The 22,053-nt window shown below is 46.7% G+C and overlaps 1 protein-coding gene across 1 annotated transcript in view; it reads right to left on the bottom strand.

The window, feature by feature from the left end:
- Nucleotides 1-7,405: 7,405 nt before the first annotated feature.
- The window catches only part of LOC107372895 (mannose-binding protein C), a 37,705-nt gene continuing 23,057 nt past the window's right edge, over nt 7,406-22,053 (bottom strand). The window contains exons 5-6 of the mRNA XM_070550286.1: nt 8,165-8,227; nt 7,406-7,913 (exon numbers count right to left, since the gene is read on the bottom strand). Of these exons, the coding sequence (XP_070406387.1) occupies nt 7,531-7,913; nt 8,165-8,227 (446 nt within the window). The 3' untranslated portion in view covers nt 7,406-7,530. The remainder of the gene's footprint in view (nt 7,914-8,164; nt 8,228-22,053) is intronic.

Genomic DNA, 22,053 nt, shown 5'->3' with positions numbered 1-22,053 from the left:
GAAGTGTAACAAGTAAAATGGAATCAGATTGATGTATGTACAAATTTACATGAAATACACATTTACGTGATTAAATATGTATAATAAGTATGTGTTGAAATGAGTTTTTACAGTTATTGCACATTAAACAATGTACATGTTATTAAACAAATGTCCCTGTTTGTGGGACAACCAAGGATTTCTGATTCTGATTGTCTTGTTAACAGAAATGTAATGTACAGCTTACCTCTGCACCCAGCTGCTGTTGTTCTCCCTGGCCAAACGTCCTCCGTTTGTTGACTGCTGCTGCATTGACGCGCTGCATTCCTCAGTCAGAGAATGAATGGAGTCCCTAATGAGACACAAGTTCCACATCCACATTACTGGTTGTGAAACTAACATACTGGAGAATTTCATCACAATAATATTAAATAAACAAGTATGTACCTGATCTTTTGCATGCTGTTGGTGAAGCTCTGGATGACCCCTGTGATGTAGACTGAGTCAATGTTCCTCTTCTGCAGCTGGTTGAACAGCATGTCCACATGTGGCATGATCTTGTGATCCTCCAACACATTATCAAGTGAAGCAACCAGATCCACTTGGCCCCTGAAGACGCCCGGGTTGTGTGAGGATTCAGTCTCATCATGGCCACACAAAGCCTGCTCAAATGCTCCACAAAATTTAACACAGTCAATCGCTGACGTCGTTAGGTCCGTTTTACAGCCCCCCTAAAATAATCACAAGCCCCCCTATCATTTTGAGTTTTTTGAGGGCTGGGACTTTAATGTGTTATTATGATTAATTAGAAAAAAACGACTCGTTAAAAAAATTTCACGCATTTAATCGCAGCTTGCATTTCGAGCACGACGGAACCTTTGTCATTGCACGACTTCCTCGTAGACAGAATATCACTGACGCACACAACAATGCACAGTGCTAATGGCTACTAAAATGGAATAAAAACAGAAAGAAGTTGCCTTGCTTGGACTGATGCAGGATTTAGGAAACACGTCCGCCTCTTTTCTTAACTTGAAAAAACCAAACTTCCAGACAACAACGGAGTCCGTGTCGCGGACATTTTTCAGAGATCGTCTCTGCTGCGGCTGCCCGGTGGCAACGGAAACTTTACAAAAGTTGCAGTAAGCTATATTTTTAACATTTGCATAACATCTGTGCAGCGCTGAAAGCACCAGACAGAATAATTCTGTGCCCTAACAGTAGTTTATGAAAGTAGTCAGAGAAACGAGAGGCACCTGGCTGCCGCTGGGAAAACGCTCCGTGTTCTCACTACTCTGTAAACAATCACAAACAACGTGTCTTAAAGTTGAAAACAGAAGTTTAAGTTAAAACAGAAACACTCTGAATCTTTTCTGATGATTTTCTACACAATTCTGTCGGGGAGTTATACGTTTCTGAGACGAGTCTCTCTCATATATTAAAACTGTCAACTGCACACTCATTTGGCAGAATATAAGTTTGACAATTATTCATTTGTTCTTTGTCACATTTCAGTAACATTTATAATCAAGCAAGTTGTAATTAAACAAATTAAACAAATGACTGCAACATTTCCCCCTGTTAAGTGCAGTAGACTGAAATTAATATCTTTATATGGAAAAATAACATTTCTAATTTTTAATGGACTTATATAAAATCTTTCTTCAACATAGACCCCACTAATGAACTGGTTGTGTTATTTTTTTTTATAAAAAGAAGAGAGAAAATGCACAAAGGTAGGAAAGGAAAAGAAAGTGATAAAATAATAGGTTTTGTTAAATGTTCTTCAGATAATGAATTAATTGACAAAGTTTTTGCAGGGTGTGAAAAAAATGTTCAAGGTCAACCTCCTGGGGCTAAGCCCCCCCATATCTCAATCCTAGTGACGTCCATGCAGCCTCTGGACCCCGAGCAGATCTGGAAAGTACAGCGCCAGAAAACTACAATCAGCATTGCATTCGCTGGATGGAATCAACTGACTAAGTCTAAGGAGTCACACCGAGGTGACATGCTTTATGCTCCACAGCAACATTTACCATAATGTGTTTTAAAGTAGCAACAGCGTCGGTGGTACGGTATAAAACTGCCCTGAAATGTATGTACTGCCCCCTATTGACAGGAAACTACACACTGCCATTTTAGGAGGATAAAATCTCTAGATGAGCCATCTCATTTTCGAGCGGGTCCTCCTAAATTAGAGGATAGCTAATGAATGATGGAACTAGGCTGTAAACAAGTCAGAAAGTCATCACAGATGCCATTAAATTAATTGTATCTGTCTGAGAGGGAAGAATCAGTGTGCCCTATTTGTGATGTTGCTTTATGGTTTGTTCTGACTCCTGTGCCATGTACACTTTTATGTATCTTAAATTAAAGGATGGCGCCGGTGTACGTGGCAAGCCGTCTGTCTCCTGTCGGATATTTTATCTTTTTATTATTTTTGAGTGTTTTCGTGTGTAATGTGACTTTGTTGCTGACTTATGACCGAGAGGCTCTTCTAGAACTTCGATCAGCTGCTGGCCTGGTGAAACCGGGTGCTTGGACGGGCTGGAGGAGTTCCGGTTTTTTATCCTCCTGCCAGTGCCGCTCGGCACCACCGCTTGTGCCTCGACGGCTCCTGGATCGGGCTAACTGGAGGAAGCGTCGTAGGGGTCGTGGAAGGCGTGGTGGACGGCGGGTGAGACTACGGTCCAAGCTGTCACTGTCCCGTAGGGAGCTTGCTGAGCTGACGGGTATCAGCTGTCATCTTGTGGCGCCATCACGCCTGTTGGAGCCGGCCCCGTCCTGCCTCGTGCCGTTGGTGGGGTTTGAGGAGGAGACTGCGCACCCGCGCTTTCGTCCAGTGTCTCGGTACCGATGGAGGGGAGTCAACCCAGCGAATCTCCACCCGGTGACATGTACGGGGGTAGCATCCGCGTCCCTGGGCTTAAATAGCGCTGAGCCTACGACTCCACATCTCACACGGCTAGGTCTGGTCAACGCCAGGTCGGTAATGAATAAAACTTTCATTTTGAAATACTTCTTTGTTGCACAGGAGTTGGAACTCCTGTGCATATGTGAGAGCTGCTTCCTATGGGAGATTCGAGTGCTTTACTGGAACTACTACCAGTGGGTTGTAGCTGTTTTAATGTCCCGAGGTCTTCTGGCAGAGGCGGTGGACTGGTTGTCGTGTATAAATCTCACTTCAACTGTAAACAGCTTATTCCGTCGAATCCTCCTTCCAGCTTTGAAATGTGCCTGTTTGAACTTGGCCCACCTCCTCTGTTGCTCGTGGCGTTGATATATCGTCCTCCTAAATTTGATGTGGACTTTTTAAAGGACTTCTCTGACCTCCTGTCTGTAAACATGCTAAAATATGATCATGTTTTGATTCTTGGTGATTTTAATATTCATGTGTGTTGCCCTGATAAGCCATTGGCCAAAGACTTTTTACATCTGTTGGGCTCCCTTAATCTGTCACAGTGGGTCCTGGGTCCTACTCATGCACAGGGACACACCTTGGATTTAGTGATGTCTATTGGTCTCTCTGTTGCTGGTGTAGAGATACTGAGCCCGGTTTTTTCTGATCACTCGCCCATTTTATGTGATTTTAACTTGCCCTGCATGCCTGCTGTGGCTTCCTCTCATGTGAGGTTCCGTCGTGTTTTAAATGCAGCAAAGGTTATTGAGCTTGGTGAGCTCCTATGTGCAGAAGGAAGTGAGCTACACACAATGTCACTTAATGCAGAGGAGCTTACACTCCAATTTGACAGTATTTGTAAAAACATTTTGGATAAAATTGCACCTCTTAGGATTAGAAAGAAGAGGCCTAGGCCAGAACCATGGCTCTCTGATGATGTTCGGGCCTGCAGGCAATCCTGTAGGAGGGCAGAAAGGAAATGGAAGAAAGACAGACTCCAAGTCTCTCGTGAGATATTCAGAGAATCTTTGTTTAGTTATCAGCAAACTCTTAAGGAAGCAAGGGTGAAGTTCTTTGCTGATATCGTGGAAAAAAATTCTCATGATCCACGCACTCTTTTTTCTGTTGTAAATTCGCTACTTGAGTTCTCTGATTCTAGCTCTTTGCCTCCCACAGTTGAAACTTGTAATGACTTTCTTCACTTTTTTGTTGATAAGGTTACAGCTATTCGAGCTGCCATTACAAACTCACCATCTGACTCTCTACTCCCAGATCCGCTCCAGGCTACACTGGAAACATTTGAGACTGTTACATTATCAGACTTGGAAAAACTGGTCGCTCAGCTCAAACCTTCTGGCTCTCCTTGTGATGTGCTGCCCCCTAGAATTTATAAAGAACTCTTTCCAGTGATAGGCCCTTTGCTGTTGGCAATCATAAATGGCAGTCTTAATTCTGGTATGGTTCCGTCCTCGTTTAAGAAGGCTGTTATTCATCCCATGTTAAAAAAACCGGGGCTGGATGTGACAACCTTAGCTAATTACAGGCCCATCTCAAAACTCCCTTTTCTTTCCAAACTGCTGGAGAAGGTCGTGTATTCACAATTGGTTGACTTTTTGGACACAAATGATTTATGGGAAACCTTTCAGTCAGGGTTCAGGAAAGGTCACAGCACTGAATCTGCTCTTTTAATGGTTTTTAATGACATGTTTTTAGCCTGTAACATGGACAATGATGTTGTTCTGCTATTGCTTGACTTATCTGCAGCTTTCGATACAGTCGACCACGAAGTCCTTCTGGACCGACTACAGCATTGGGTGGGGATAACTGGGCAGGCCCTCCAATGGCTTCGCTCTTATCTTCAAGACAGGACATTTAGTGTTCAGATGGGTGAGGTAACGTCACCCAGCGTGAAACTTCGTTGGGGTTCGCCACAGGGCTCTGTCCTTGGTCCTCTCCTATTTGCAGTGTATTTGCTTCCTCTTGGAGTCCTCCTTCGCCAGCATAATATGAAATTTCATTTCTTTGCTGATGACTGCCAGATCTATCTCCCTCTTCAACGTGGGGAGGATAGATCAGTTTCTCATTTACTGGATTGCTTGAAGGACATAAAATGCTGGATGGCTTCTAATTTTTTGCACCTAAATGAGAGCAAAACGGAAGTTATAATACTTAGTCCTGGCAGAAGAAATGGCTCTGGTGCTGATATTGACCTTGGCCCATTGACACCCTATGAAAAGAAAATGGTCAGTAATTTGGGGATTAAAATCGACTCAGCACTTAATCTTGACACTCATGTAAATACAGTGGTGAGGTCCTGTTTCTTTAACCTGAAAAGACTATCCAGGATCAGGCCTCTGCTGTCCAGAGCTCATCTGGAGTCTGTGTTGCATGCCTTCGTCCTGTCTCGGCTGGACTACTGCAACGCTCTGTATGCTGGTCTGGCCCAGTGCACGGCTCCAGTTTGTGCAGAACTCTGTGGCTAGGTTCCTGACAGGCACTAGATGTCGAGAGCACATTACCCGCACTGGCTCCCGGTAAAATATCGAGCTCAGTTTAAAATCTTAACTCTCGTTTATAATGCCCTCCAGGGCAGTGCCCCCTCGTACATTACTGCACTTTTGAACAGATATGCTCCATCTCGGTCTCTTCGCTCAGCCGAGCAGGAACTTCTGGTGGTCCCCCGGTCGAAATTTTGATTGAGGGGTAGTCGTGTTTTTTCTATTTTGGCTCCAACTCTGTGGAACGAATTACCACTGAGCATTAAGCCGGGCGTACACTGTGCGACTTTTTCACTCGCAGCGTTCAGCTTCAGCTCAAACTGTACGACTTCCTCGCAGAGCAGATCTCACGAGTCGTGTGCTCACACTGCACGACCCAGTTCTCGCATGCGACCTGACTGCTCACACTGTACGTCTGGTAGCAACACGTCGGCCCTAAAAATGTGCTAAAAATAGCAGTTTTTACTCAACACGTCAGACTTTTTTGTCTTGCCTGTTGTCCTTCGGGAGTGCTGCAGGAGGACACACAGGGATTTATGGGGGTTGGATGAGGAAACGAAATAAAGAAAGTAAATATGTGTTTTGTGATCAGTTTAATTTGACATGAACACGACAAACACGCTTTCTTGACAATCTTTGTGAGTAAAAAAACATGTAGAAACAAAAACGCACAGCGTGTGTTATTAGGGAAATAGCGAGCGACCGGCCGGCGTTGATGCAGGATCGCGCGCGCATGCGCCGTGAGCGGTTCTGATACTTTTTGGATCGTAGCTGCTCGCAGCTGCTCGCAGCGCCGCTTCAACAGTGCGATACCCTCACGAGGGACGAGCGAAATATTAAACACACCAGAAGTCCGTGCGACCTCACGACTGCTGATCGGCGGCTGGTCACGTGGTGTTAATCGCCTCTCGTAACCCCCTGTACACTACACGACCGCTCGGCGCAAAACTCGCCCCGATGTCGTGGCTTCTCGCACGACTGGAAAATCGGCTCAAAAAAGTGAAAAAGTCGCACAGTGTACGCCCGGCTTTAGGCAGGCACCATCCATTCAAGTCTTTAAGTCTCGTTTAAAGACTCATTTTTATCTGATTGCGTTTCAGCGCTAGGGTCACTTGAATTGCCCTAACATTATGGTTTTAACTATTCTTCTTTTTAAACCGGATGCTTGATTTTATTTTGTCCGACATTTGTTTTTTTTTAATCGATTGGTCTTATTCCAATATCTCTTATCTGTAATGCTGTTTGCTTGCTATTTTATGATTTTATGTTTTTATCCTGCTTTTATGCCCATGTATTGAGAATGTTTTTCTTTTAATGATGTTGTTCAGCACCTTGGGCTTCGGATAATGTTGTAGAAGGTGCTATACAAATAAAATTTGATTGATTGATTGAAAGGATATGTCAACTTTTATAGAGCAAACTGAAGAGTACATGGTGCTCTGTCAGACAAAAAAGCCCTGTTAAACACATTGTTGTGGGGGAATTCCGCCATGTTTTCCAGTGTTGGGAATTTAGTAAATGCAATTTTTAAGCCATGCTATCTTATTTTCTTTTGCTTCCATTCTGCTTCACAAGCAACTCTTCTAATTTTACTACTACTGGTTGTTTTGAATGGCATCTGCTGAAGCCACTTCCTACTGAGTTACAAACTATCAGCATGAGTTAACCAATAGTTTCGCTCAGCTACTCCACCAGGCCGTTCCAAGTACCTACCCCAGATCAGGCACTCAGAAAGTTCCTGAAAACGGCCGTTTGGCCGGCCCGGTCAAGTGGAAACACGCATGTTGGGAAGTTCCTGTAAATCTACCCTAAAGTTCCGGTGGTGGAAACGCACCTGTTGAATGCCCTATACCTACGTCTGTATCCTCAAAGTCATAGTCAGCCTTTGCTAGGCTACTGTGAATAGAGAATTCCTTCCTAATAACAACAAAACTGAACAAAAATCATAAATATACTCATTTAAAAAATACAGCAGATGTTACCAAATCTTACCGGTAATATTCTGCCATCAGTTCACAGCAGAAATATATAGTAGAGATAGGAAACTATTTTATTTTTTATTATCCACACTTTCAGTTTGTTTGGCCAATTGGAAACAAAACAATTTATAAAATACAGGTCAGGAGAAACTATATAATCAAGACAGAGATCATTCTAGAGCTGACAAACAATGAAAGCATTCAGGAAACACTCTCTGGTTGCTCTCCAGATGCCATTCTCAGTCACCATGGTGCAGCCTGTATCCTGGATGGAGGGGTCTGGCTGATGTTCTCCCCATTTTGTGAAGGTCAGGGGTTGATTATTCATGTCAACACCAAAATTCCCCTCTGATTCATTCTTGTTGACATTGATCCAGACTTCATTGTAACCATCTCCAAACACCTCGGTCAGTTTGTTGTTCTCCTCGTGGTTCTTGGGCAGAGCCAGCTCTAAGCCTTTTTGGGAACAGAACTCAATGGCCTTCTCAAATGAGTCCCTCTCTTTGTTGGACACAATGTATTTCTGACCGACCCTTCGGACAAACTGATAACTTACAGCTGAAAGTGAAAAAGATCACATAGCTAAGACACTGATGGAAAAACAGGTAACGGCAAGCAACAAACGAGAACATTTTACTCAACAATCTAAATGAATTCTTTATGGTGGCCAAATATCATCAAATATTGTGACACTTCAATGTAATGTTGAATACATTATCTGATTGTAGTGTCAGTGGAAAGAATAAAGATAGTAAATATTGTTTTCTAAATTGGTTATTGTTTCTATAGTCTTTGATCATGCTTCTTACCCATCTCTAGCTTTGTTACTCTGTCTTGCAAGGCCTTGATGTTTGGGCAACTGCAGTTAGCACCTGAATCAAAAAGGTAAAGTTTAGTTTAAAGGTGTGGTTCATTTGTTCAATCAATACATTTGCCGTGGTCTCTAGTAGGAACGAATGCCTTATAAGTCATACTCTGGGTACAAAAAGCCCTGGTCCACCTGTTTCAGGATCTAGAAGATTGCCAAACAATCCGCCCGGCACAGTGAGGCTGGCACTGTGGGGAATAGTCAAACAGCTGCTTCTGAGCTCAGAGGATGTTGTTATCCTTCTCAGACGAGGAACGACTGTAAAATATCTAAAACCACTTGGTATCCTGACGGCTGGAAACCTTGTTCTACTGTTGCAACTACAACCTCCACACACTAGGTGTCACTTTGGTGTTCGTGCTTCATATTTTACCTTTAAAGTTTAGGTTCACTCATTTTTTTCACTAGATTTGCTGTTGTCTCTAGTATTAATGAATTCCACGTGAGTAGATCTCTGTGAGAAAAAAGCTCTGGTGCTTCTGTTTCAGGAAGTACAACTGAGCCAGAGAAGAACACGGTGGAATTTGGAGTCTAATTTCCTGATATTCAGACATATCGCCTCTGACCTGCCCTCAGTGCCAAAGCTACCAGTACCTGGTTTAGGGACCATGGTATCCCTGTTCTTGATTGGCCAGCAAACTGGCCTGACCTCAACCCCATAGATAATATATGGGGAATTGTGGAGAGGAAGATGCAACACACCAGACCCGACAATTCAGAAGAGACAAATTTTGCTTCTTACTATATTTTTTAGTTATTAAAATTTTGAAATCTGTAGGTCAGAAGCCCTAGGACAAGTTTGCACAAATAGGACATGTGCAAAAGAGACAAAATAGTGTCTTTGGACAAAACGGCCAACCCACTGTGGCATTTGGGTCATGGCTGCCAGATTCTTAGATGTAGGTCTAGACACACTACATACAGCGGGGCAAAAAAGTATTTGGCAGCCACCAATTGTGCAAGCTGAACAATCAGTAACTGACAAATATTTTTTGCCCCACTGTACGTGTGCCCAACGATTACTCAAGACAATAATAGCAGGAGGTGATCAGTTACAAGTTTAGGGTGATCTGTGTGGTAAATATCCTGTATTGGAAAAGCACCTTGTTGGGGTTCTACAACCTCCCAAGACACTCAGTCATTCATCCATTCACACACACATTAACACGCTAGGGGGGCTATGGTGTAGCTACAGCTGCCCTGGGGCACACAGATAGAGCTGAGGCTGCCGAACACTGCAGCCACTGGTCCCTCCGACCACCACCAGCAGACAAGGGTTAAGTGTCTTGCCCAAGAGCACAACAAAAGAATTCTCTAGTGGGAGCCAGGATTGAACCCACAACCTTCCAATTACTGGACAACCAGCTTGTTGAGGGTCTGACCTCATGAGGAAATTACTATGCAGTGATTTTCTCCAAAATGACTGTGCTTAAATTGCTTTGAAAAGCAAATAATCACATCAGCGCCAAGAAACTTCATTTCCCATGATGCTTTGCACACGGAAGCATTGTGATGACGTCACCGCCTAATACCAGAAACACATTCTGTGCATGTGTGGGAGTCACAGAGCTTTCCCGTGAACTCAAACTATAAATCATCAGGAAAGACAAAGGAACCTGGTTCTTTTGCCCAGGATACCTGGCGGTAAGGACACGCTTATCGAACGCTCCGACTCCCTTGAGCACGCGGAAGCTCTAAGTGCCCAAGTTGAGGACACAGAACGGCGGAGGAAAGCAACAACTCCATCCAGCTCTCAGAGACGCTGTAAGTTGTCAAACTCAGCACAAAAGAAACTTCGTTCTCTTTGTGTCCAGCCCGTGGAGAAACACTCGTGGAGGTAAACAACCGAGAAAGCATCAAACCGACGGACGACGCCAAACTGCGGAGAAACACGGAGAACCGTCAAATCAAACAGCGGGGACGCCTTGCTGTTCTGGTGATCAGAAAACTCATTTCTCTCTCTCCTTTTCTTCTCCCGTTTCCTCTATAGTCCAGAATAAGCAATAAAACCGCACTATTGCTTAAAAAATAGCTTCGTGTTTTCCTCTTTCGTTCCCAAACACATCCGTCGGGTCATTTTGAAAGAATAAACTGCTTATTGATCATTGTTTGGTATCTTTAAATGTTTTCTGCTTGGCCACGTGGTTAAACTAAAAGATATTATTCGTGATTAATCTTTTGTGTTGTTTCATGATCCTTTGAAATGTTTTGAGTGAATTTAAGGTTAAGTTACTTATGATTCTAAGTGCCTTGGAAGTTAAAGTGCAAGTTGCCACCCACACTTTAGCCAGACAAAGGGGTCAGCCATCTTGCATACAGACTCCATTTTAGAAACACACACACACATACATACACACAAAACACCTTGAACATTATTTTGAATATACATCCTTTTATTATATCACATGGTTATTATTCATTTATGCCACTGTTTATTCATTTGACAAATTGTTAATTAAACGTTATAAAATTCAGATTTTCGTCTCCAGTAGCTTTGTTGTGTCGAAGAGAAGTCTCTGCTCCGAGGATTCTACGAACTTCAAGAAAGACTGATAAGAGTTTTGGATTCAATTTTTCCCCGGTTAAAGGGGAATGGTGCCCCGTATATACTTAAGAATATCTTAATTAATTAATAAATCAGTAAATATTCCCATATTTACAGAATTTATTGAAGAATCCAAAAGTAAGTTAACGCTTACTAATTGTTCGCTACCGAATAACCCCAACATTAATTGGTGCCCCGTGTGAGGCGGATACACAGAGATTTCTATCCGGCACAAACAAACAAATAAATCTTATCTTGAATTAAAAATAATCAGTTGTCCAGCCTTGAACCAGCAACAGAGTGGTGCTGATTTCGCTGAGCAGGAAGCTGCATCGAACTCTCACCAGTAACTCAGTGCTTCTTTAAAGGTGCAACGTGTAAATTAATTCTGGTTGACTTTTAGGTTAAAATTCAGTTTTTCCTTAAAGGTGCAATGTGTAATTAATTCTGGCTAACCTTTTAGGTTAAAATTCAGTTTTACTTAAAGGTGCAACGTGTAATTATTTCTGGCTAACCTTTTAGGTCAAAATTCAGTTTTTCCTTAAAGGTGCAACGTGTAATTAATTCTGGCTAACCTTTTAGGTTAAAATTCAGTTCCTCATTAAAGGTGCAGTATGTAAGTGATTCTGACTAACCCTTTTAGGCAAAAATTAACTGCTAATTTAGCGACTTTAACTCACAGTGGGTATTATAACTAACTGAAACCTTCACTCAAAGACTGATAACACCCTGATTGCTAATATTCTGAAGGAATAATAGCACATTTAACACTGCAAGTGTTGTAAGACGTTGCTACGGCAACGCACCAGCTTTTGCTAAAATACTGAAAGGAATAGTATTTTAAGCGTCAGTCACGGCATTCCGTGCAATCTTAAAACGCTAAAACCTGTGCGCACAAAGGTTAATTTAGTGTTTTTCTGCTACAAAGCTAGCAGTTGCTGCCAAAAGGTGCAGTATCTGCAGAAGCTCTACTAGGCTATTTTTGGTTCGGTTGTTAAAATGGAGGGACAGAGTAGTGAACTGACCAACTCCCAGCAACCAGGTGGCGCTGTGGCCCACGACTATGAACCTGGCCTACTTTCTGGACAAATATTGTCCAAACTGGTCGCGGTTGCTCGATAACCCGGCTACCCTTCTAGGGATTTCACTGAAGAACAGCGTAGCGACGAGCTAGAAGCTGTAATTGATCAAATAGAAAACCCGGATGGTACAAAACCAATCCAGGTTCACTTGGCTAAGTTAGCCCTGATCCTCTATCAGAGAGGACTCCAGCGTGGTCAGAAGATCATGAACCTCCAGAGTATGCTAGCTGAAAAACAGCTAAATGGAAGGCTGATCGAGGAAGACAACACCAGCACCGATTCTGGGGAAGATGGGGAGGAGACCCTGCCCCCTTTTGCTGATGACAACAGACAGTGGGAAGGGGGAAACACCATGACTCTCTGGACGGACGCACGCCGCAGGGGAGAGATGAAGCTTATCTGTCCCAACCTTCGGCCCCGTTCCCTACACACACTCTAGGGCATTCAGGACCACCTAGGGGCCGAGAGCAGTTCGCCCTCGAACCCCAGGTTGGACCACCACCCTCATCTTCACGACCTTCTCAATCAGTGAGAAGTCGACCAGCTGAGCGGCACCTCTATTTAGACCGCTCCCCCAGTCCACGAAGGGTGCAAGGTGCCGATTGGGGTTATGCACCCCAACCTGCACCTCAACCATCCACCCATCCTAGCTACTCCGGTATTCCGCATGCCGGCAACCAGCTGCATGACAGAGCATACTACGCAGACGTGCCCCGGGAGGAGGACCTCCCAGGACACCCACCTGACGTGCCAGCAGCCCGCCACAGCATGCCGAACCCCGATTTGGGCCCCAGGAGTCAACATTGGGAGCCCAGAGCACACCAGCGATATCCAGCGCCCTCTGAGACAGACCGTGGGTCAGAGTCAGAGGATGACGCGCCGTACCGTGAGTCAGGACTCCGTGTACGCCAAATTGAATCGCTAGCTAAAGATATAGAACGCTTTGATCCTAACACCAATGAATCCAATGTCGACGATTATTTCAGGGAGATAGAACGTTGTCTGCTTGATCTTCCAGCACCCTCTTCAAGGGAAAAGCTCAAGCTAATTTGGAAAACCACATCTAGAACGGTGCACGGTTTCATGGAAACTCTACCACCTGACATTCGAGATCGGTACTCCTCGCGCTGCCGAGCGTTGAGAGATGAATACGCCACATATGCAGACTCTGCGTCAGCTACAATGGGGGCCTTCTCCATCAAACACGGGAGGAACGAACCCCCCAGAGAGTATTATCGCCGACTCAAAAGTGCTTATTTCCAAGGTCGAAACGGCCCTGGGCTCGAGGAAAACCCTGCCTTCAGATCCCTGTTCATTCACAACCTGCACGAGTGTGTTCGCTCCGAAGTCTCAATGTATTGTCGGATGAAAAAACTGACAACTCAGGAGATTAGGAGATACGCTCAACAGGCTTGGGAAGCCGGCGGAAAGCCCCAAAAGCCTGACGCACATCACCGCGTCATGCACCTTGCTCCCGACGCCGAGCCGCGTTTGGAGCTCGAAGGCACAGAAGCTCCACCCACTAAGCCAAAATCTGCTAAACCTAGACCCGCTAAGCCACAAGAGCAGTCCCAATTCCCTCAACAGGGGAAGGGGGGTGCTAATTGGCAGCCACCTAGGTCTGGACAATCAGACAGGAAGTGGCCTAACCAAAACCAACGGCAGGCAGGTCGAAACAGTGGAAGGTTTAAGGAGCGCCGCCCACAGGTAAGTCCCGAACGCAAGTCCGCAGGTGAGTACTTGACCAAAGCCGACCTCCAGGAGATGTTTCAGCAGTTCCTAGCTAAACAGAAGGAACAGCTGAGATCTGCAGATGAGACCCCTGCACCAAAGTCTTCTTCTAAGAAGCCAGACCCAGAGCCAACGTCCGCATGACTAGGCGTGGCTCAACCCCCCAGCGTGGCCAGGACCTACCTGATCAGCTGGGGGAACACTACCACCAATTGCGCCCTCCTGGGGCGACGGTGGCACAGGAGTTAAGTGCTCGCCTCGCAATCGGAAGGTCGCAGGTTCGAGACCCGCTCAGTCTGTCGCTGTCGTTGTGTCCTTGGGCAAGACACTTAACCCACATTGCCTGCTGGTGGTGGTCAGAGGGACCGGTGGCGCCAGTGCTCGGCAGCCTCGCCTCTGTCAGTGCGCCCCAGGGCAGCTTTGGCTACATTGTAGCTCATCCCCACCAGTGTGTGAATGTGTGTGTGAATGGGTGAATGACTGATTGTGTTGTAAAGCGCCTTGGGGGGTTCCAGGACTCTAGAAGGCGCTATATCAAATACAGGCCATTTACCATTTTACTGGTAGATCACAGGAGTCTCCTGAAATCTACCCCTCAGAGAAACCTGATACTAAATTTCTGAAGTTCCTTGGTGACTTAACAAACCATGATCATGCTTGCCGTTTGTACTGTAGCACCAACGTAGGTGGATGCATACAGGTTGATGCTCTGCTGGATACCGGCTCAGAAATCACCCTGATGTGCTCCACACTGTTCCATCGTGTGTCCGACACCATGCGGTCGCTCGGGAAACCAGTCCAGGTAGAACCCTGTGACCTGAAAATCACCAGCTACACCCAGACCCGGGAGTGTATCACTCACCGGGCGTGGCTGGATATCACCTTCCAAGACATGACTCTGGTTCACCCGTTTTATGTCTGCCAGCTAGACACTGAACCACTTCTCATTGGTCAGGACCTGCTTGAACGTCTAGCTCCCCTCATCGACTGCCAGAAGGGTCAACTGTGGGCCCAGGTGGACACACCTAAGCCCTGAAACCCAGATAGCAGCCGACCATCCTCCATTCTTGAAGTCAGCCTAAGTGAGCCGAAAAACCCTTGTTCCAAGGTCATGCCCCTCCCTACGGCTCCCACAGACGATGTCCGCCTGCATAGGCACGAAACCGCTCCTGGAACTCCGCTCTGCACACATTCATCTTTTCTCTGCTCGCTGAAGAACGTCAGCCTGCAGCCATATGCACCACACATAGTTGGTGGTCTCACCATCAACTGCACCCACATGTCAGATGCTCGCCTTGCTCTTTGGTCTGAAAAGTCAGCCATCAGCCAGCAGACGTTTGAACACCTGCGTCAGAAGGACCCTCTTCTGGTCAGTGTGACACGTAGCCATCGGCTCTTGTCACCTACTTGGCCGCAGAGGCTCCTGAAAGCGCCAGAGGTCTGCTCTCTGACTATCCAGCTTGGAGCAAGACAGCTCACACATACATTCAGCATCATACCACAGCTTGATCCACCTGCACTCATTGGAGCAGATCTGCTGGTTCGACTAGGTGCCCAGCTGGACACTTGCAATCAAGTCCTTTGGGTCCGGGCCACCCCATCCTCTGAGCCTCGCTCAGAAGGCCCTGAACACTTGCTGTCCGGTCAGACCATTCCACAGGCCTGCCGTGCAGTGGTTGAGGCCAGCACGGTTCTGCCCCCACTGGTCAAAGGAGTGCCTGTTCGTCTGACTCTGATGAAGCATCAGAAGCTGCCAGGCACACAGGCCTTCTTCCAGCCATCACCACACTTCTTGGAGCTCAACTTAGCCGTCTGTGGCACGCCACTCTTGGAGCTGAACAATCGTTCTGCCTACTTGTTGGTCGAAAATCCGACCCGGAGTCCTATCCACATGCCGGCAGGAAAGCCCTTGGGCATGCTGATAGATAGCTCATTCCATGACTTCGAACTTTCAGTCCCTGTGATCAGACAACTTCCGTTGTTCTTGAACGACAGACAGGTTGGTGCAGACACATTCAGTACTTTCCCCTCACAAATGATTACCATCAAGCGGCATGAAGCCCTTCCTGAGGAACCCATTTGCAGTGCAACCTTAGATGCTGACGGCGGTCAGTGTCTAACGGTTTTTGCAATAAATACTCAACCCTCTGAGTCACCGGTTGAAAGCCCGGAACACCAGAGACCCTCCTCCTCTGAACCTTATGACGGCTTTGAAGCCGAAGTCAGCCAGCAGCTTGACAAAGCGGATGCGCTGGAGTCAGAGGAGCAGAGAGCAGCGCTTAGAAGCCTGTTCTATGAGTTTCAGTCCATCTTATCCAGGTACCCCTTGGACTGTGGACTCACAAACCTGCACACGGTTCGCATTCCAACGAACCCGAATGCCCCTCCTACTTTTGTACGTCAGTACAAGATTCCCCTCGCTGCTTATGAGTCGATCCAGGAGATCCTCGATCAGCTGAAGGAGAAAAACATCATCAGAGAGTGTAACTCCACTTACAACTCTCCCATCTGGCCGGTTCTGAAACCGACTGGGAAATGGCGTCTCACCATAGACCATCGTGCACTGAACAAACAAGTACCTCTCTCCAGGTGGCCTATGATCCATTTAGATCAAGAGCTAGCCAGAGTCAGAGATGCTCATTTCTTCTCTACGGTTGACGTAGCCAACGGCTTCTGGACCATGAAGGTTGAGCCGGCGGACCAGTATAAACTGGCTTTCTCCTTTGGAAATCGCCAATATACTTGGAACCGCTGCCCCTTTCGCAACTCTAACTCACCTGCCGAGTTCAACATCTTCCTCCACAAAGCCATGTCAGATGCTGCTTCCAGAGGGAACCTCATATATGTCGATGACATCTTGATGAGGAGTCGAACCTTCGAGGAGCACCTGGTTGAGCTTCGTCATGTGCTGCAACAGCTCGCTGACGCCGGAGCTAAATTGGCTATTCTCAAGGGACAGTGGTGTCGAACCAAAGTGGAGTATGTTGGACTGCTGGTGGGCCCTAATGGAGTCGAGCCCCAAGCGGGACGCATTAGGGCCATTCAGGACATCAAAGCCCCAGCTAATCTGACCGAACTCAGGAGCTTCCTCGGAGTCTGCAACTACTCCAGGCAGTTCATTGAGGAGTATGCTGAAATAGCGAGGCCCCTCACTGAGCTGCTTCGGAACGACACACCTTTCGTGTGGGACAGACCCCAAGAACTCTCCTTCCAGTTCCTAAAACAGAAGTTGGCGTCCGCACCCTGTCTGGCTTACCCAGACAAGGATAAAGAGTTCTACATAGAGGCTACTTTCTCCTCTCACTGTCTGAGCGCTGCTTTGAAGCAGAAACACGACCAGGACATGAGAGTTGTGGCATACGCCAGCAAGCCTCTGAGCAAGGTGGAACTCCAGTTCTCAGACTGCGAGAGAGCTCTCCTCTCTACAGTCTGGGCCGTCGAACACTTTCGTAGTTACATCGGTGGACAGAAAGTGATCATTGAAACGTGTCATCAGCCTGTCACCTTCCTAAACAGCCAGCGACTGCGCGAAGGAAGAGTGTCAAACAGCCGCATTGCGACATGGATGATGGTGCTCCAAGGATACAACATTGAGGTCAAGTATGGTCAGAACACCAAGCTAGCGCTAGGACAAGGGCTAGCAGGCTGCCAGCACTGTGACTCTGACTCCGTCATGGGCCCCCTGGACACACCTGCCGCAGTCTACCCAACCGCATCCAATCATCGCTACTTTGATGAGAATGTTTGCCAAGGGCTTCCGAAAGTTTACACTGACGGATGTGCCTACCTTCACGAAGGCCAGCTCCGTGCTGGGGTTGGAGTCGTTTGGGTGGACTGTGACACTAAGCAACCAAATCACTACCGGCTGGGCCAAAAGTCTAGTCAGTACGCCGAAATCGCTGCAGTGTTGATAACCCTCCAGCAGGCGGCAGCCTTGGACATCACTCAAATCGTCCTTTGCTCAGATTCAAACTACGCTAGACACAGCTTCATTTCTCACTTCCCCATGTGGAAGGAGAACCACATGAAAAACACCAGGAACAGAGACGTGAAACACTCGGAGTTATTCCTAGCGTGTGATCTGCTCACCACTGAGAAAGGCATAATGGTCTACTGGAAAAAGGTCAAAGGTCACTCCAGGACCCTAGGTCCGGAGAAAGATGGTAATGACGAAGCGGACCGCCTTGCTAAGCTCGGTGCTGACCAGGGAACCTGTTGGGAATTCAAAGATGAGTGGCTTCCACCCAAGGCCGTTCACGAGGTCTGTGCGATTACTCGTCGCCATGCTAAACAGGCAGACGAACCTCGGACCGTTGGGGTACCCGTGTTTCTAGGCAGAAAACCACAGGACGTGGACCTAGTCACCATGCAGGAACAAGATCCTGACCTGAAGCTCATCCGTGAGTTTCTCCAAAAGGGCCCGATGTCTAAACAACCGTCACCACCTACTGGCGCAAGCCGAGATTTGGTAACCTTGCATCGTCAACTCGCGCATCTGAAACTACAAAACGATTTGTTAGTTTACATGCGTGACGACCACAGCCCGCCGCCCTGGGTTGTTCCACTCGACCACAGAGGAGTGATGCTTGCCTACGCCCACGACACTCCGGTTGGAGGTCACCGCAGAGCAAAAGCTACCCTCGCGTCACTGACAGAAGTAGCATATTGGCCGTCGATGTCCAAGGACGTACACAGCTATGTCCAAGGCTGCCTCATCTGTGCCCAGTTTCAACCCTCCCAGCCGCTTGCTAGAGCACCACTGCAACGCAGGGGAATAACCTTCCCTTGGTCCCACCTGCAGATCGACTGGGTTGGACCGGTTCCCAAATCGGCAAGAGGAAACAAATATATGTAACTGTAACTTGCAGTTTCACAAAGTGGGTGGAGTGCCTTCCAGCGCCAAACGATACAGCCGTCACAACCGCTGTACTGCTGATTAACCACGTTTTCAGTCGATGGGGACTTCCACTCTGCATTGACTCTGACCGGGGAACTCATTTCACATCCAGTGTAATGACGTCCCTGTTTGAACTTGTGGGAGTGGAAGTGAGATTCCACCTCCCCTATCACCCACAGTCATCTGCACAGGTCGAACGGATGAACCGCACGGTCGTCTCCATGCTCAAAAAGTACGTCCGCTCCACTGGGAAGGACTGGGACGTCAAGCTCCCTCTGGTCCTGATGGCCATACGGTCCACTCCCCAGCGATCCACGGGGGTTACGCCCTTTGAGATGATGACCGGCAGACTGATGACCCTACCACTGCACCTCCTGTATCACCCAGAGGATGTCAGTGTTGCCACTGCCTATACCGCTCATCAGTATGTGGCAGACTTGAAAACACACCTCAGAGCTACGTTCGCGCACGCTCAGAAGAAACTGGAGACCAACGTAGAAGGCGCTAAAGCCTACTACGACCAAAAGACAACCAGCCGCGAATACGAGGTGGGTGACAAAGTATTCTACTTTCGGTTCGCCCAACCGGCACGCAAACCTAAGAAGTTCCTGCCCTGCTGGTCAGGACCATTTGAGATCGTGGCAAAACTCTCTCCAGTTGCATACAGGTTACGCATCACCGAAGCGAGACAGGAGCCTGTCTACAAATGGGTGCATGCAAACCAAATCAAACCCTACGTCAAACCATCCCCGCGGGTACAGAGACCAGACTCCCCGCAGGAGGTAGACGTAGTCTCTACATAGTTCTATGCATGGAAATGGAAAGGGGGGAAAGTGCACGTTTAACCCACTAACATGTACTAACCGACAAAGAACCAGGCCCCCCCGCCGTCCCTTTCACTAACCTAGAGAACCTCCTCCTTCTAGAACGCTAACGGGAAGTACTTACTAAACCTTACAGGGTACTCTGGTACCTGTCAACCTACACTATGTTCTGATTAATGAATCTCTACGTGCAATCAAGACTTTGTCTGACACCATACATCAGGATATTGTGTACACACGAGTGGTGAGAGATGTGATGCAGGACCTGCTCAGGGAAGTAAGTTCCACGCTAGACAGCTTGGTTGAAAGTCGTATTTCCCCGTACTTGGTACCACTGGACCTGCTCAATGTTAGCTTGACAGCTGCTACCCCTCTACTGTGCACCTTTCACAAATCCACCTAGCGTACAGCCTAGGTAGTGCAATTCCCATTCACGTTGATGCAGAAAATTAGAACTCGGTTTCCTGTTAAATGTTCCCATAATTGAGACACCTCACATCTATAGGCTTAAGTCTAGGCTAAACATTGGTATTTGAAAGGACGGTAGGCATTTCCACTTTGAACTAGAAACCTGGCACTCCATCATCTCAACCTCGAACAGCATGACTCAGAGATTGAGATCATGGCCGCTTTCCAGGGTTATAACTTTGCCTTCGATTTAGAAATTGACCAACAATTACTGATTGAAGGAACCAAACTTGTTAAGTTCACACAAACCCCGCGTGAACTTACTTTGACGCTACATTGACACAGATTATACCACCTTAATCTGCACATTGGTCGCCCTGGGGATGGGATGGCTCATCACGGCCGTGATAGCTTATTGCGCCTACAGGCGTATTAAGAAACTCCAAGATAAGATGCACTTGCTCACCTACGGTGTGCCTCGTGACCGCGTTCGGGGAGACTCCAAGCGTGAATGTACCACACCTGTCTAAAGGGGGTGAGCAACATTTTCTTTATTATTTTGTAACCCTACGAGTAGTTCTCACTTTAGTCTACCTCACATTTTTATCTGAGTGTTGCATTATGTCACATTCTTTATAAGCTACACACTGAATGTATGACCTAAGAATGTATTTTATGAGACCTCAAGGTTGCTATGAATTTTCTTGGATGTTATATGTTTTTATTTTTTTTGGGTTTTCTGTATTTTTGTTTCTTACTTGGTCACATATTAACTAGTGGTTATGTGCCGGCCCAGCTCAATCTGTCAATGACTCTGTCTGACGCACCAGCACATTGTAGTACCTCTTAGTTTTATGGTCCTTGTTTTAGCCCAAAGACTGTCCTGATCCACCCTTTGGACCAAAAAGGGGGGAATTTTGGGACCACATAGGTCAATGCGCGTTTGCGAACTATGGACCTCGTACATCACCGCATGCTCCATAACTGAACTGTATGGCCGGCGGTGAGATGCCTTTGTGTCCCCTCGTGGAGTTAACCGCCCACCGACCTTCCTCCTTCTACACTACTACCTCTCGCATGGACGACATCATCATTGCGTACCACCTGCGTGAGTGGCTTCTTCTCGTTAATGCGCGTTGGGGACTATCCCGTTTCCTATCCTCTTTGTGCCTGACCAGGATCAAAGACCAAAGGCGCCAGGATCCAAGACAAAGACCAAAGACATAGGCGTCCAAGGAGACCAACGTCCTAAGGGACAAACCCACCTGTGCTTCCGACAATCAAGTCGACCTACGTTCATGAGGAACAAACCCATCTGTGCTTCCGACGATCGAGCTTTGGGCGCGATCCCCGAAACCAAAAGGGGGAATGTTGAGGGTCTGACCTCATGAAGAAATTACTATGCAGTGATTTTCTCCAAAATGACTGTGCTTAAATTGCTTTGAAAAGCAAATAATCACATCAGCGCCAAGAAACTTCATTTCCCATGATGCTTTGCACACGGAAGCATTGTGATGACGTCACCGCCTAATACCAGAAACACATTCTGTGCATGTGTGGGAGTCACAGAGCTTTCCCGCGAACTCAGACTATAAATCATCAGGAAAGACAAAGGAACCTGGTTCTTTTGCCCAGGATACCTGGCGGTAAGGACACGCTTATCGAACGCTCCGACTCCTTTGAGCACGCGGAAGCTCTAAGTGCCCAAGTTGAGGACACAGAACGGCGGAGGAAAGCAACAACTCCATCCAGCTCTCAGAGACGCTGTAAGTTGTCAAACTCAGCACAAAAGAAACTTCGTTCTCTTTGTGCCCAGCCCGTGGAGAAACACTCGTGGAGGTAAACAACGGAGAAAGCATCAAACCGACGGACGACGCCAAACTGCGGAGAAACACGGAGAACCGTCAAATCAAACAGCGGGGACGCCTTGCTGTTCTGGTGATCAGAAAACTCATTTCTCTCTCTCCTTTTCTTCTCCCGTTTCCTCTATAGTCCAGAATAAGCAATAAAACCGCGCTCTTGCTTAAAAAGTAGCTTCGTGTTTTCCTCTTTCGTTCCCAAACACGTCCGTCGGGTCATTTTGAAAGAATAAACTGCTTATTGATCATTGTTTGGTATCTTTAAATGTTTTCTGCTTGGCCACGTGGTTAAACTAAAAGATATTATTTGTGATTAATCTTTTGTGTTGTTTCATGATCCTTTGAAATGTTTTGAGTGAATTTAAGGTTAAGTTACTTATGATTCTAAGTGCCTTGGAAGTTAAAGTGCAAGTTGCCACCCACACTTTAGCCAGACAAAGGGGTCAGCCATCTTGCATACAGACTCCATTTTAGAAACACACAC

This window comes from Nothobranchius furzeri, chromosome 4 (genome assembly GCF_043380555.1).
Source record: "Nothobranchius furzeri strain GRZ-AD chromosome 4, NfurGRZ-RIMD1, whole genome shotgun sequence".
NCBI lineage: Eukaryota > Metazoa > Chordata > Actinopteri > Cyprinodontiformes > Nothobranchiidae > Nothobranchius > Nothobranchius furzeri.
Note: the sequence above shows the minus strand (reverse complement) of the source record. Positions and strands in the feature narration are given on the sequence as shown.